The sequence below is a fragment of the Sturnira hondurensis genome, unplaced genomic scaffold (assembly GCF_014824575.4).
Source record: "Sturnira hondurensis isolate 20B ecotype Veracruz unplaced genomic scaffold, ASM1482457v3 Scaffold0010128, whole genome shotgun sequence".
NCBI lineage: Eukaryota > Metazoa > Chordata > Mammalia > Chiroptera > Phyllostomidae > Sturnira > Sturnira hondurensis.
The window spans coordinates 14682867-14699066 of NW_028082759.1; the positions used below are offsets into that span (position 1 = coordinate 14682867).

Sequence of the window (16200 nt, forward strand, 5' to 3'; positions counted from 1 at the left end):
ATTATGTTCTGCTCAGCCATAGTGACTTCACCAAATGGGGATCCAGTTTGTTTGGTTTGGTTTTCCACATGATAAGGAATTCAGAAGGAGGCCGTATAGGGCTGGTGCCGCAGCCGGAGGACCCAGCTCCCTTCTGGTTTTTTCTCTGCCGTCCTTATCCGACGGACTTCATCTTCCTGATAGAAAGAGGGCTGCTTCATCTCCAGATGTGGGAGGAAGAAGAGCCCAGGTGGACCAGGTGGAAAAGCCTTTATTTAAAACTGCCTTTGGTGGGGGCACGTGTCCAAGACTCTGTCTCCAGGAACGTCCACCTGTACCTCATTGGCCAAAGCTGTGTTTCATTGCTAGCCCCTAACAACAGTGCAAGTTAGAAAGACGTGTGCATGTTTTAACTGGGCATGTTGCCACCCTAAAAAAAATATAATTGTACCTCTGTTGGATACTGAGTAAACCAGCAGCTGCAGCTGCCACAAAGCCACAAGAAGTACCTAGTTCCCAAGCCTGACGGTTTTCTAGCAAAGCTTTATAAATGTCCTCAACATTGGGACATTCTGAGGGCATTTGCTGAGACGTTAAGGCTTACTGTCATCATTGATCTGTGTAACTGGCGAGGTAGTCAGTCACCAGACCCTGTAGCAATGACTCCTGAACCAACACTGTCAGTTTATTTCTGTGTTGCCCTGTAAACGTAGGCTGCACTTTAGGTCAACAGTCGTGATCTTGGTGATGCATTTGTTGAGGGTCCACTGATCTTAGAGATACAAGTAGAGAAAAAAGGGTAGAAGCCACATCCCAGTGTCCCAGTGGATTTTTTTAAGGTTAAGCTGTGTAGAGGTGACAGACATCTATCCGTCAGTCAGCCTGGATTCAGTGATGTCCTGTGTTTGGATGCTTAGAGAAGTTCCCTGAAGTTCTCAAGTTCTGTGTAATCAGCCACACCTGAATTAGGGGTACCCAGTCCTAGCCATTTTCTACAGGAATGCAGATGTTCTTCCATGAATGTTAAATGACCTATGTATAAAATCAGATGTAGAAAACTTCTATGGTTTTTTACCAGTTTAAAAGATTACAAACCAATCAGTAAGGATTCCTCAAAGCTAACTATTGCCCAGCACTAAGCAAAAAACAATGTTGTCCAACTTTTCTGGGTTGATCTCAGGATGTTTACCAAGAACCAGTTCCACAACCCTGTTTGGTTGTAGACTTTGGCATTGATTTCTTACAGCTGAGAGGAGCTTGAATGAGACAGTAGGACAAGTTGGTAAGTTCTCTGGGCCCCGGTTTCCTTAAGTAAGAAGAGAACACTTACCAAGAGGATCCTTAAGGTGCCTCCCTGAACTACTAAGGTTTGGAGCAGACTGAAGACTGAGTCACTGGGGAAACCTTGAATCTGTTACCCAGCCCTGTGTACATTTCATTGTGGGGTGCATGGGGGTGACAGAGGTTCTGGTCTCTAATGCCCCGGTTTCGTTCTCAGGGAGAAGAAAGAGTTGGGTTCTGAGAAATCTGAGTCTTCGACTTGATCTAATGTTCGGTCAAGTAGAGTTCAATAGCGCTCCCTCCCAAATTCTAAAAGATGCGTTTGTTTTATGAAAAATTCTGGAGAAATGCTTGATGGGTTTCACCTTCCTGAGACCTAGGCATGGGCTTTGCCAAGTTTGTTAAGCATCGAGGTTTGAAATGAGCCCAAAGAAGATCAAGGCCGTGAACTCCTTTCGTGTCTAAGACTCTCCATCCAGTGTTTTTAATTGGGCACAGATTGACAAAAACTATTGCTAAATTCTGCTATCTGGACTGTCCTTTGAAATGGCATCTAGACTGGCAGAAAATCCCATACTTTGAGGGAGTGTTCGAAGCGGTCTTTAATGGACTCTGGTTACACCAAGACCTACAGAGAGGTGATCATAAGGAACTTAATAAGAGATCTTTTAAGACCTGCCAAGTAACCCTCAGTTGGTGAACCCTAAACGGAAAAGAAAAATAAGTATACAGTTAATTGCAGGCACCAGAGCAAAGACATTAACCCCCGAAGGGTCCTGAACCATGGCTGACTCAGTTCACCAGCAACGCTCAGAAGGTCGCAGCTGGTTTCAAGCAGAGGCCCTGCCAACAAGCCCAGGAAACTGAGAGACAGAGCCAGGGGGGACGAGGTCTAACCCCAAAATTACATGCTCTGCCTGGACTTGGCCTGGTAGGTTTCAACCTCCGCAGGGTACCGACTCCAAATGCAGAGGGTTTCAGGATTTCTGTTGTGATGTGCCTTGGTGAAAGAAAGGAATGAGCCTCATACCATCTGTCACGACGGGAAACCCACACGGCCCCAAGGCCTCTTCCCCAATGAGCAGCCGATGCGGATTTAGTCAATCTGGACAGTTATTTATGCTCTGAGGTCACATTTTGGCCCATCTTTCGCTTACGGCTTTAACCAAATAAAGCCTTCTCTCTCTCTGCACTTCTCTTGCCAAAGTCAGGTTGAGAGATGGTTCTTTGAGAGGATTGTTTTGGCAGGAGATACAGGGATCTTCTTGCACAGAGAAAGGCAGCAACAACGCCAAACGATAATACCACTCAGGGGGCCTAAGTGATGTTCAAATTGGAACAAACTACGGTCCTTCCCCATGCCCCTTTTGTCTGCTTGGTTTGGTTTGGTGGAGTTTTGTTATTGTGGGTTTTTTATATGCTCTTTTGTTTTTGTTTGGGTTTTTTGTTTGCTTGTTCGTATTTCTATCCAAAAACCAGCTCCCCAGATGTCAGTGAAAGGCCCAGGGTAACTGTCTTCAGTAAGAACTGGTTTACCTCGAGGGGACTGGCTTTTCGGACCCTCTCATTTGCTCTTCCTCTTGCTCCTGTACAGTCTGGTTTTTGCCATATTGCAGTTTCTAACTTCTCTCTGGCTGCAAATATTCTAGGCTGACACTTTCGAGAAGAGAGACGGAAAGAAATCCTACTGCCTGTGAATTGTTGCTAAATCTGCACGTGTCCACTTATAACCGAGAATATTAAACTCAGAGCCAAGGAACAGGAGGGGAAGAAAAACCCCTTCCCTTGTCTCTTGTAGACTTTGGCATTCGTTCCATAGCGCTCGGGGGAGCTTCTGTGAGGCCATGGTGTAGTTAGTCTCTGCTCTCCCAGGGTCACCAGCCAGGTTACCTGAAGCAGCGTCTTAAGTTCTTTGGCCTCAATTGCCTTGTAGGTAAGAAGGGAACATTGAACAAGATGAAGCTGGAACACTGGACTAAGGTTTGTGGTAAGATGGTGACTTAGTTACTATGGAAACCCTGATTCTGTTACTCAACCCCGTACGAGTTGTGGGGTGCCCCAGGACAGGGGGAAGAGCCCTGGAACTTTAAGCCTTGGTTTCATCCTCAAGGAAATGAAGGCCTTAGATTCCATGAAAACTTGATCTAATGTTCTGTCAGGTCTGTCAAGCTCCCTCCCAAATTCTAACCAGATGGGTTTATTTCATGGAAAATTTGGAGAAATGCTTAATGGATTTATCTCATCTTCCCAGGACCTGTGCATGAAATTAGACTTGTCGCCTTGGATCACTGTTTCATGATGGGCAGAGTTTAGAAGACTGTCTCTTCGTTATTAAGCCTCATCATTATGAATGAGGGGCCTCGGTTCACTATAAATAGGAAGAGCCAAGAGCCGTGGGCTGGGAATGCTAGGACAAGTGACTGTCTTTGCACCCTGCTCCTGTGTCTCCAGTTACTTCATTTAGAACAGAAACCTGCTTAAGGGAGAGGAACGTCCCCAAATGACATCCGAGGCAAAGACCACGGGTGGAAAAATAGAGAAAAACACCTACTCAGAGAGTCCCAAGTAGCCAGGAATGCCTGGATTTCCCAGGAATCAGAGTATAAGAATGTGAAGAGAAATGAAATGTGAGAAGACAAGATCCTCTGAGACTCTGTATAAAAGAATATACCAGGGTAGGCAAAGGTAGGCTTACAGTTTGTATAAAAAGCAATGCAAAATTAATAATAACATGAAAATAAAATCCATTTCGTGGACTCACAACTGTAAATCCACCCCTGCATTGGCTTTAGGAAAGTATTGTGTTATAAAAGAAATGAATGAAGAATGTATAGCAAGGCCACCACCAACAAAATGCAACGCCAGCCTGTTGAATGAGAGAAAAGATTTGCAAATCAAATATCTGCTAAGGGACCAATATCCAACAATATCTAAAGAATATATACAACTCCAGAGCAAAAAAAGAAAAATCAAACAATCCAATTAGAAAATGGGCAGAAAATACGAACAGACGTTTTCTTAGGGAGGAGAGACACAGAGATGGGCCAACAGGCGTGTGAAAAGATGCTCAACATCATTAACCAGGGAAATGCAAATCAAAACCACAATGAGATATCACCTCACATCTGTTAGAATGCTAGTATCAGAAAGACAAGAAATAACAAGTATCAGTGGGTGTTTCGAGAAATGGAACAGTTGTGCACTATTGGTATAGAAATCGGTGCAGCCACTGTGGAAAACAGCATGGTGTTTCCTCAGAAAATTAAAAATACAACTACCACATGATCCAGCAATTACATGTCTGCGTATTTATCCAAAGGGATGAAAACACCAACTCAAAAATATATATGCACCTCATGTTCATTGCAGCACTATGTACAATAGCCAGGACATGGAAGCAACCTCAGTGCCCGTCAATGGATGAATGGACAAAGGAAAAGATATATAAGTATGTGTGTATATGTGTATGTATATCGCAATGGAATATTACTCAGCCATAAAAATAAGGAGATAATCTTGCCTCTCTGGTGGGAAAGAGCAGGGAAGAAAGCTGAGAATAATTGTTGGGTTAACCAATAAAGTGTCTTTCGGGGAATTTATGTTGAAGAGAATAATCCTGTGGCTTGATATTAGGAAGAAGTGAGGAGATGGAACCTTTGGGGGTCAGGCTCATGACTGTAAACATTTCCCCTAATAAAACCATTCAATTCTTGTGTTGAGTTAAAACACCTATTCAGAAGCAAATAGCCTTATTTTTTGCTCTGAATTGGTCATAAACCTTACCTAATGCTATTTACAGGCATCAGTCTTTCCCACTGTACGATAAGAATAATGTTTATTCCCTGCCTCACTTGGACCCTTTTATTCAATTATTCATTTATTCAACAGCTGGATACCAGGTGCCTACTCTGCATCGGGCACCGTGCTTATGCCAAGGATACACAAGTCAGTAACGCAGAGCCCCTTTCCCACTGAATTGCATTCCAGTAGGGAATGGGGACCAGGAGCAGATTTACTGCACACTGCTGCGTGTTGGACCAGGGGGTAGCTCTGAATTACAAAGATGTATATATAATACATATGCTGTGTAAACGAGTAATGTAATAGGTAGAGAGGTGCCATAGAAGTAGTCATAAAAGTGCTTTGGGACAGAGAAGGGGGATGACTCATTCTGCCCTGGGGAACTGGGGAGGCTTCGAGGTGAAATCTGAGATAGGGCCCGGAAAGGAGCGGGGCTTTGTTGTGTGGAAGTGCAGGGTCCCGACCGCCTTCTGGGGGAGGCCTAGTTGACTCAAAAGCATCGACAGCTGAATAGGAACCAGTTTGTTCCCAGAAGGGTGGGTAGCTCATTCTGCAGAGCCTTTGCTGGTGGGAGGTGGCAAGGGAGCTGAAGGTGGGGTGGTGGCTGAACCCAGGGATGAAGGACCTCAGAAGCCGTGTGAAGGTGTTGGGCCTCGAGGAGCCGTTGGAATAGAAGATGAGACCTGATCAGATTTGTGCCCCAGCAAGATCATCCCGGGACCTGTGAGGAGGCGCCATTGGGATGGAAAGAGGCGGGTAGCAGAGACTGTTCGAGAAGCATGTGCAAAAATCCTGGTCAGAGCCGATGACTCAGTTAAGGCGGTTGGGCTCCTTTTTACTTTCGTCTTGGTTTCTAAACATTTTTTGAAAACCAAAACGTAGAAAAACTTTACATACAAATAGGTCCACGTTAGCTTCTGCATTGTTATCTACACACACACACACAATTGAAAAATGATATCTTTTTGTTAAACCGGTGGTCACTGAGCCAGTCTGTTCAGTGCACCGCGACGGGGACAGAGCACAGTGCCTATGTCTTGGAACCAGGCCGTAACATGGGCACCCCACAGGACACTCTCCACCTTCCCTGCAGTGGCCTCCTTACAAAGGGTCACCCTCAACCTGGCTGATGCGTGGAGATTAGAACTGGCCTGCGTATCAGCTTTTAGAAGTATTTCTTCATCAACAGGTTCACAATTGAAATATTTGAAGATATTTTTGAAAACTTTTGATCATCAAGAACTGGGGACAAAAATGTGCCCCTCTTTTCTGGGATGCCTCTAGGGGACCTGCGGTCCCAGCTGGCAGCTCTCGTGACAGTGTGGGCCAGTCCTACTTCAAAAAGGCAGACCAATGACATTTAAAAGCCCATCCTCGCTGGGTGCCCATCCCAGGCAGATCTCACTCTAGAACTAGACGGACAGCTTTGGGTGGCTGATTGGCTGTGTTGAAAGACAGAGAGAGGAGAGAGTCAAAAAGATTCTGAGGTAAGATCAACAGCCTCTGGTGAATAGTTGGATGTGTCGAAAGGCCAAGGGGGAGGAATCAAAAGTGTTTCTGAGGTTTCTCCCGTGGCGTTTGGGTGGAACCATTCACAGGCAGTGTGGGAGACTGGCATCTGCTGAGCTGCTTCCGGCCCTGTGAGAGGGGGAGTGGGCCTTTGACTTCGGTCCTTGTTTTGTCAAAGTCATGCTGCTCCCCCGGAGCCTCCATCCATCCCCACAGCCTCATCCAGCTGTGATTTCAAGTTCACGAACGGGGACAGGGCTCTTCGTGGCTTCTGGTTGCCTTGGTGCATGCGAAATGAAAACAGGTGGCCGCAGTACATGCAGACAGCAAGCGGGAAGAGGAGCTGATCCTTGGACAGGGCTTGGGTCCCGGCGCAGGCAGGGAGGTAGCTCCTCAGTCGGGGACGCCAGTGGTGGCTCTGGCCTGCCCCCCCCGCCCCCCCCCCCTGCCACTGCAGCCTGTTCTTTCTCCTTCGCCACAGCCCAGGCTTCGTAGCTGTGAGAGTTTCTCAAGGCCAGTGGCGGGGATTAGACTTTTCATGATGCTTCAGTTTCTCAAGTACATGACTAATACTTGAAAGAATTAAGAGACTTCTTTATTTTTAATTGCATCTCCTTGTTTGGTATGTGACTCGGTGAATTCATTCTTGTTGTGAATGTATTGGGAGACCCTGTTCCCCCTTGACCTCTCCTTGTAATTATTACTGTCGTCCTGCTCTGAAGCACTGTTGTGACTGCACGCTGACCCGCCCTCTCACCGCTGCATGGCTGACAGGCCCTCTGCTCGGACTCAAGGACAGTCGTCTCAGAGTGGTTCTTGTCCTTAGCGGGTCAGTGGCCTCTCTATTCAGCCCCTTTCCTCCATAATTCTGCCTGTTCCCCTTTAGGAGGTCTTAGGCATACATTCCAACTTGAATAAGAAGACCCGCACTTGTCTCTGAGGCCCAAAGGTCAGTGTGGGCCATTAACACAGATAAATCAATAAATGGGCCTTATCACGGTTGGCCTGGCCGGCAGGTGCCTCACAGCAACGGTTACTGCAGTTTCGCCATCATTCCATCACTGCCACACCCGCCCCTCTTGCCAAACACACCTGGGCTTGTTTCTCCTTCCTGTAGATTATACTGTCTGGCAAGTCTGCGTGAAAGTGAAAATCGATCCAGTTGATGGACCCAAATACAGGTGGCCGCCTATATTTGGGAAGCAGTTGTAACCAAATTGTGTGAAATAAAGTTCTTTGTTCCCAGTGTTTTCTCTGAGTGGTGGTCTGAGAATTTCCGTCTGCGTGGATCTTATGAGAAGTCTTTCCCACTGTGTAATCATCACCACGTGGTCCCTGGCTGCATAGGGCAGTGCTGTGCTATAAGAAGATTCACAGTAATTGACTGGGGTAAAGGAGAAGATACTAGCCCAGTACATTATTTGTCTTCTTCAAAGTGAGACCTAAGGGCCTTTCAGTGGTCCGGGCAACTGTCCCCTGGAAGCATCCATTCCCCTTTTTGGTATTTCCTCTGTCACCTGTCCCCTTGTATTTCTATAGAAGGGATGTGTGATTGATCCACTGATGTTCAGGGAGAAGAAGGAAGGTTAAGAGAATTAAAGGTAATCTTATGGGTGATGATGAGAAAACAAAATATGTTTAAGATGACAGAGGCAATATTAACGTCCATTTATTTCATTCATGGCTGGGAATTCACGTGCAGATAATGTGGGCCACTCACCGTTGTCCCAAATACAACGGGGCGTTGGGGAAATACAAGTTGTGCACTTTTGCCATAGAGTTTCATGGGGAAGAGTGTTTGAGTCGGTTTATACTATAACAAAACAACGTAAGTGTATTCCGCACAGTGCAGGAGGCTGCGTGCTAAGATCAAGGTGCCACTGTGGGCCCCCAGTCAGGGCCGTCTTCTGGGTCACAGACTTTTCACTGTGACCCCCACATGGAAGGAGTGAGGGATCTCTGTGCCACTTCTTGTATAAGGGCACCAAACCCATTCATGGGGGCCCCACCTTCAGGGTCGAAGTGCTTGCCAGAAGCCCCACCTCCTGACACCATCACCTGAGGGGTTGGGATCTCCACTTAATGTGGGACACAGACAATCAGATCAGAGCGAGCAGCTTGCACTGTCATCCCTGGGCCTCTGGGACATAAGTTCCCGAGCAAAGATGCTGTAGCGCCCTTTTGAACGTAGGGTAAAACTTTTCATCATAAAGGGCAGTGAAAGCATATTTCCTTCCAAGGGATTTCCTTCCATTTGTTTTTGCATCAGAATCTGAGACTCAGCATTCTGATTTACTATCTTGTGGCAAAATCTACATTTAGGGAATTCTCAATGCAGCTCAACCATTCAGCAGTTTTTTTATCAAGTACTGACTGTGGAGCAGACACAGTGCCGAACCATGCTACCAGCCTAGCAGGGGTGTCAGACTCTTGTTCACAGGGGCCACATCAGCTACAGGGTTGCCTTCAAAGCGCTGAATGGAATTTCAACTCCTTAACAGTTAAGAAGTGGTTACATTTCTACAGTCCTGAAATTATTTCAGCCCTTTGAAGGCAACTGTGAGACTGATGTGGCCCCCGATGAAAATGAGTCTGACACCCCTGTACTAGAGGGTTGGGTCGGCTGATCTTTTTTTTTTTAGTGACAAAAGCAAGGGAACACTGGAGACTGGCCACCAGATCACACCTTTCAAGGGTAACCTTCTTAGAGGCAGTAAGTGAGCGTGCAGACCAGCGCTCACAGGGACTCTTCTGCAGTTACCAGCCACACTCTCCAGAAGGAAGCCTCTGCTTGAATCCTGAATGTTGCCTGAAATCACATTTGTTCGTGCTGCCTTATTTATTCCTCACCATGTTTTGTTGTTTTGGTCCAGAAACAGACAAGCTCGTGCTAGAGGCAGGCAACGGGTTGCCGTCCTGGAAATTCAACGACCAGCTCTTTCCCTGCGACGTGTGTGGGAAAGTGTTTGGCCGACAGCAGACATTGTCCCGGCATCTCTCGCTGCACACAGGTGAGTCAGGCCCTGGCCACGGCACCCTCCCCAGTCCGACTGCCCAGCTTCTCTCTCATCAAGAAGCTGGGAGAATTCTCACAGGAAGGGGAGCGCATGTTTTCATCCCAGCCTCTTCAGGCCATTTTACCAGCCAGGTTCAAACAGAGCCCTGGAAAAGGGTTTTTATTTGTATCCAAAGGACTCTTAGAGTTCAAGTAGGACGGATGGGAAAAGATGCACACGTAGGCATCTTCCAGTAAAATTCCTCGATTCTAAGGAATTTATTGCTCTTCTTGGCCCCGGGATGGGTCTGCACACCATCTTATTGGGCTCATCTTACTGTGGGCGCAGTAGGGACACAGAGCATCTCGATGGAGGAACAATTACTGTCTTTACTTACATAAAATAGTAAAGATTCTGTGTGTTAGGGGAGGGAAAACAACCAAGTTAAGGAGTAAAGGTGTAATAAATGTTAAATGAATCAATGCAGCAAAATCAAGTGAAGGTGAAAAGAAATATGGTAAAGATCCTGGCCGGCTAGTTCAGTTGGTTAGAATGTTGTCTGGATACGCCAAGGCTGCAGGTTCGATCCCTGGTCAGAGCACATACAAGAAGCAACCAGTGAATGCATCAATAAGTGGAACAATGAAGCACTGTTTCTCTCTCCCCCACCCTTCCTCTTTCTAAAATCAATTTTTTAAAGTATGGTAAAATCAATTGTGAACATAAACTAGGATGGAAATAATAAAGTGACGTTTTCAATTTTTGCACTGAAGATCAGACTTTTTACAAGTTCGGATGTAGCTTATTTATAGGAAATGCAAAACAAAATGACAAAATAAATAGAGGTTTTGCATCCTGGCTGGTGTAGCTCAGTGGATTGAGTGCAGGCCTGCGAACCACACGATCACGGTTCGATTCCCAGTCAGGGTACGTGCCTGGGTTGCAGGCCAGTTCCCAGCAGGGGACTCACGAGAAGCAACCATACATTGATATTTCTCTCCTTCTCTCCTTCCTTTCCCCTCTAAAGATAAATAAATAAAATATTTTTTTAAATCCCCAATTAAAAAATAATAATAAAATAAAATAAATAGAGGTTTTGCTTATCACATGAAATAAAAAGAAGGCGAGGCAGGCAGTATTAATATGGCCAGATTAATTTTCTTTATATATATATATTTTATTCTTTTTAATCTTAAATATTAAACTGCTAGACAAAATTTAGTCATATCCTTAGCCAAAAAAAAATCTTCAACGTTAGTGGAGGTTTTGCAGGCCACATGTGCCCTGCATACTTAAATGAAATTTAAAGTAACCAAAGGTCAATAAAATGTCCTGCTTAATCAGGTCAAAGAAAAGGAAAAAAAATCAAAACACAAATTTTAGACATCTAGAAGGAATGGAAAGAGGAACACTTCATACCTACACCTGCAACAAACAGCCACAGCTCTGATCGGAGGAAAATTCATAATAATGGTGTCTCGTGTGTGTTGTAAAAAACCTCTTCTGTGTTCTTCCCGGAGAAGTAGGTAAGACAGGTTTGTTTGTTTTTTTAAGGCAAGCTCAGTGTTGCAAAGGAAGGACAGTAAGGATGGAAAACGAGGCAGTTTTTGTCTTCCGCTCCCATCCGTTCCTTGCGGCTGCACAATAAAAGCAGAGCCTGCTTCTTTCTCTTTAATTTGCCTGATTAACCAAATGAATTCAGACCGCCACTCTGGAAACAGGCCCGAAACACTGTCGGTTTTAGGAGAGACTTTCCATTAAGAAATTAATTGAAATGTTTTATTTTATTTATGTAAAATGTAAATTTCTAATTAAATTATTTCACACAGATCTTTTTTTTTCCCTTTAATTTCATTAGGTTTTTTTTTATGTCTTGGCTGACCCTGGCCTAGAGCTTAGAGAAAATGATGGAGCTTCTTTTACACACCCATCCTATGAACACTGTTTCCCTCCCCCAGCCCCAGCATAGCATCCACCCACCCTGGCACCTGGGGACCATTTACACACTCACACAAGACATGCTGTGCTTTTAGCTCTTCTTAGCCTGTGGGTGTCTGGGAGAACGCAGATGGTCCACTTGCCCTGGGACTTTCTTTCGTCTGTGGAAGTATTGATACAGGCGTGCCCTGCTGAGTAAAGGCTTTTTAGTTGTTTACAATTCCAAGGCCTTTCCTTTGTCCTTATTGAAACGAGAGGGGAGCCCCCCTTTCCTGGGTACCGCTGAGTGGTCTCTTGCAAGGTGCTGGGATTTCCTTCCTGAGATCAGCAGGGGTCCTTTCCTTTTCCTTCTCCCCCAGAGGAAAGAAAATACAAATGCCACTTGTGCCCCTATGCTGCTAAGTGCCGTGCGAACCTGAACCAGCATCTGACCGTCCACTCGGTGAAGCTGGTGAGCACGGACACTGAGGACATTGTCAGTGCCGTCACCTCTGAAGGCAGTGACGGGAAGAAGCACCCTTATTATTACAGGTGAGCTGCGGCTGAAACCCAGGGTGGGCCAGCCCTCCCGACACTCCCTGCCCATCTGCGAGGTGGACACGGACGTGACGAGGCCCCTCTGCTCAGTCGGCACGTGGGCCTGCGTTTTTCCGTGTTGCTTTGCTTAGATCGGGCCCTGCAGCAGCTCCTTGCCTCCCGTGGGTGCCCTGGTGGATTTCATTGAAAGGGAAACGGCCTTGAGGTGGCTCCCAGGGGTGAAGCTGCAGAAAGAGGCAGGGCCCTGGGGCTGATTAACTTATAAATTTTTGTGCGTCTGTTCAGCTCCTCCCTTGCTGCTTCCTGGGGATTGTCCTAAGGGGGGAAAAAACTGGGACAAGTAAGCCTGAGAACCCTGAGGCAAGGGTTTTTTCCCTGAGTCATGTTGTCCTTCAGCACCCGGATTTTACGGTTGTTCCCCCATACCCAACCATAAATCCGTATGTGGTTTGGTTGCCATAAAACCCCAAGTTTCAGGCTTTTCACCAAAGCTTGCTCGTGAGAGAGGCCATACAGGTTGGTAGAAACTTGCTTTTGCACGAAATGTCTCCATGGACAGGTGGCTTCTGCCAGGACTTGTCACGGGCAGGAGTGCCGTCCCACGACCTGTGCTTTCATTCCTGCACGGAAGGTTGCGGAGGCAGCGGAGGCTCGCGGGTGCACAGGGCCCGTATCTTGGCGAGGCTGCTCTGCATCTTCTTGCCCAAAGGAATTTGTTAGGAGATGTGCGGCATCTGGAATCTGTAATTTTTAATTACCTCCATGATGATTTGGCATCATTAGAGCGTGTGGGGGGTTGTTTCACCACACTGGCACCAAATCCTTTTAGCTCGGTGACCACTGCCGAGGCATCCCAGAGAGGAGAGGCACTTTCCATGGCAGAGTCCTCCAGTGGCAGGAAGTGTGTATGGAAAAGGTGCATTCCCTGCGCGCACTGGGTGTCAACGGGTAGCCTACATTTAGAATATCACTCCTCTTTCTCTCCCCTCTTTCCTTTATGGTGCATATAGCTGTCATGTGTGTGGATTTGAGACCGAGCTCAATGTCCAGTTCGTCAGCCACATGTCCCTCCACGTGGACAAGGAGCAGTGGATGTTTTCCATCTGCTGCACCGCCTGCGACTTCGTCACCATGGAGGAAGCAGAGATAAAGGCTCACATCGGCACTAAGCACACAGGTGACCGTTCCTGCCAGTCTGTGTCCTCCGTTCCCCACCACACCAGACCGCCTGCGCCCCAGGCAGAGGCATCCTCATCGTCACAGGACACTGGCATTCCTTCCTCAGAAGGAAGGGTGTTCCCCAGGTAGCAGAAGCACATGTCCCTGTAGCCACTTCGCCATGGCCAGGCACAGCCTATGCGCCCGCTGAGCTGTTGACTTGTCATCACCAGCATCATGGTGACAGCCATTAAGCTCTCCCGATGTCAGGGGCTGGCACCTTTGCACTCTGGATCCCATGCAAGCTTCGTAAGGACCCTCTGAGGCCAATACCATTGCTGCCACAGTATAGAGGCCAAGAACCGAGGCTTAACAGAGGGGAGGTGTTCTGTCCCAGGCCCACGGTAGGGTGTGACTCCAGAAACTCAGACCAGGACAGTTTTCACCCAGGAGCCTTCTCTCTGTATTGCTGCTCTTCTGGCGGTCCCACACAACCCTTGGCAAAGGCTGGGCCTCCCTGGGTTGCTGGGCAAGGGCTCTGCTCCTCGCCAGGAAACCACAGCCCTGACACTCTCCACAGTGACGCGTGGCAGGCCTGTGCAGGGCCAGAGGAGCCCCGAGTCTCCTGAGAGAGCCCAGTCACTCCCTAGGCCACGGCCCAAGTCTTTGCCAGTGCTCGCCTTTCAGTGCAGACTCTTGCCATCCTGGTTAACTTCTTCCATTTAATGATGTTAACATTTGACTTCGCCATGCAATTATCCTCTCACAAGTGATGGTTACAAATGACACCAGCGTGGAGTCATTATGTGAGAACGTGGAGGAGCTCTCTGTGTCTGCAGTGCTTACAAATTACGAGCTGATGTTGTGGACTGCAGCCCCGGGTGCTGGGTCGGCCCCTCACGTTGTCGGCAGTAGAGGGATTCAGGAAGGCAAGTGTCCCTGACAGCTGTGCTGACGATGTGCATGGCCAAGAAGGGTCTCTCTGTGTTTTCCTGGCTGCCTGGGTTCTGTGGTGCCAACAACAATAAAAGCTTGTTTGTGCCAGCAAGTTGAGCAGCCCTGACGTGGAGGTCCGCAGAGAGCCGTTCTGCTGAGCGAGAAGGTGTCATTCTTACAGTCGGTGGTCTGACCATAGCCACATTAGCACCACAGGCTGCAGGTGAGATGGAAAACCCATGTGGAAGACAAATGACATTCAGCCGTTCTGGAGTGGCGAATGGAGGGACAGGCCGGCCTCTCTCCCATTTCTACTGTCTTTTCAGATAATCTATTTTATCCTCTCTCTCTCTCTCTCCTCATTCTTCTAACCTTCTCCACACCAAAAAGTATGCCCAAACCCAGCCAAAAACCTGCCTCCTCCTCCCCACTCCCCAGCCCCCTCNAGATGGAAAACCCATGTGGAAGACAAATGACATTCAGCCGTTCTGGAGTGGCGAATGGAGGGACAGGCCGGCCTCTCTCCCATTTCTACTGTCTTTTCAGATAATCTATTTTATCCTCTCTCTCTCTCTCTCCTCATTCTTCTAACCTCCACACCAAAAAGTATGCCCAAACCCAGCCAAAAACCTGCCTCCTCCTCCCCACTCCCCAGCCCCCTCCACCAGCTCCCCACCTCAAGAAAACCATAGGACCACAAAGGCTGGAAAGAAGTTGGACTTACTCCCCACTTTTGTGACTCTCGTTCTCTAATTTGATTGACCCGTCACGGGAACAGGCACCTTTTCCTCTAGTGCCCTGGGAAATCTGCAGTGCTGTCTTGCCACCTAAATGGAGTTGTGAGCTACAGGATGAGCTTCCGTCAGCCCAGAACATTTTTATTTGGCCTTTCTCAGATTTCCTTGCTGGCTACTCTTAGTCAGGGCCCACGTGTGAATGGGGTACGAGCAGCTGTCTGCAGAATGTCCTACGCGTAGGTGTTTCTGCAGTGATCCCTCCTTACTGTCTCTCTCCCACACCTGGCTCCTTGTCCCTGTGGGGAATATCAGCAAGGGGAAAATACTCCCTCTGGCGCTGTGTGGCTTCCTCGACTTCCTCAGTGCAAATGTTGCTGCAGTTTTTAAATGTTGTAATAATGGCTTTGAGAACTTTGAATCGCTATTTGGAAAATACAACCGTCAACACCTTACCTCACACTGACACCAAAATAACTCACGCAATCCTTGTTTACAAATATGCCCTAGAAAGGCTTGGAGAAAATAGACCAGAATGTTCATCAGACACGATGAGAAGGATTTGTAAAAGCTTACGGCATGACAAGAAATCACAAAGGGAAAGAATCAAGAGATTGGACACATGAAAACTACTTTTTTTTTTTTTGCAAAAGAAAGGAAGAAGAGAAGGAAACCTCCCCCACAGAAAGCATGCATTCTGAAAATGTGTTTGTAAAAAGGACCCCAAAAGCTAATATATTTATATAGAACGTTCACCTGCTGAGAAACACTTTAGATCTCTAAGTGAAGAATGTATAAAGAACATGAACAGTCAACTCACAATACAATAACAGCTAGTCAATAACATAAGGAAAAACGTGCAACCTCACTGAGCAGTCAGAGGGCAGGTCCTGAGTGGCCTGTGTTAACCTATCCAGTTAGGAGCACGTTTTATAGTGTGGCCCAGTGCTGCCCGATTCTGCTGGTGTCCCTGTGCCCACGGCCCTGCGGGTGGTGGAGCTCGGGGAAACTATTTAGGCAATATATATACCAAGAGGCTCGAAACTGCAGTGGTGTGGGACCTGGTAACCCCACTTCTGGGAATGTGCCTGTAGGGAAGGAAATCTGCCACAGAAGGGTAATTTTAACCTAAAATTTAATCTTAAGGAACCATCAAAGTAGATAAGTAGGATAAGTCCACTCCTTGGGTCGGCAGCGCAGTCTCCCTGTATTTTCCATCTTAAACATAAACCGGTGGGGCAGCATTGAATTGGTTTAGGGAGAATTGACATCTTAACAATATTGAGTCTCCTGAACCGTGAATAACATAGAGCACAGTATTGTGGCTTTTT

The 16200-nt window shown here is 47.1% G+C and overlaps 1 protein-coding gene across 7 annotated transcripts in view; it reads left to right on the forward strand.

Moving 5' to 3' along the window:
* ZNF827 (zinc finger protein 827) overlaps positions 1-16200 on the forward strand; it is a 165318-nt gene that overhangs the window by 130401 nt on the left and 18717 nt on the right. For all 7 annotated transcript variants that reach the window (XM_037058445.1, XM_037058442.1, XM_037058444.1 and 4 more), the window contains 3 exons: positions 9444-9581; positions 11864-12035; positions 13052-13218. In XM_037058445.1, the coding sequence (XP_036914340.1) occupies positions 9444-9581; positions 11864-12035; positions 13052-13218 (477 nt within the window). The remainder of the gene's footprint in view (positions 1-9443; positions 9582-11863; positions 12036-13051; positions 13219-16200) is intronic.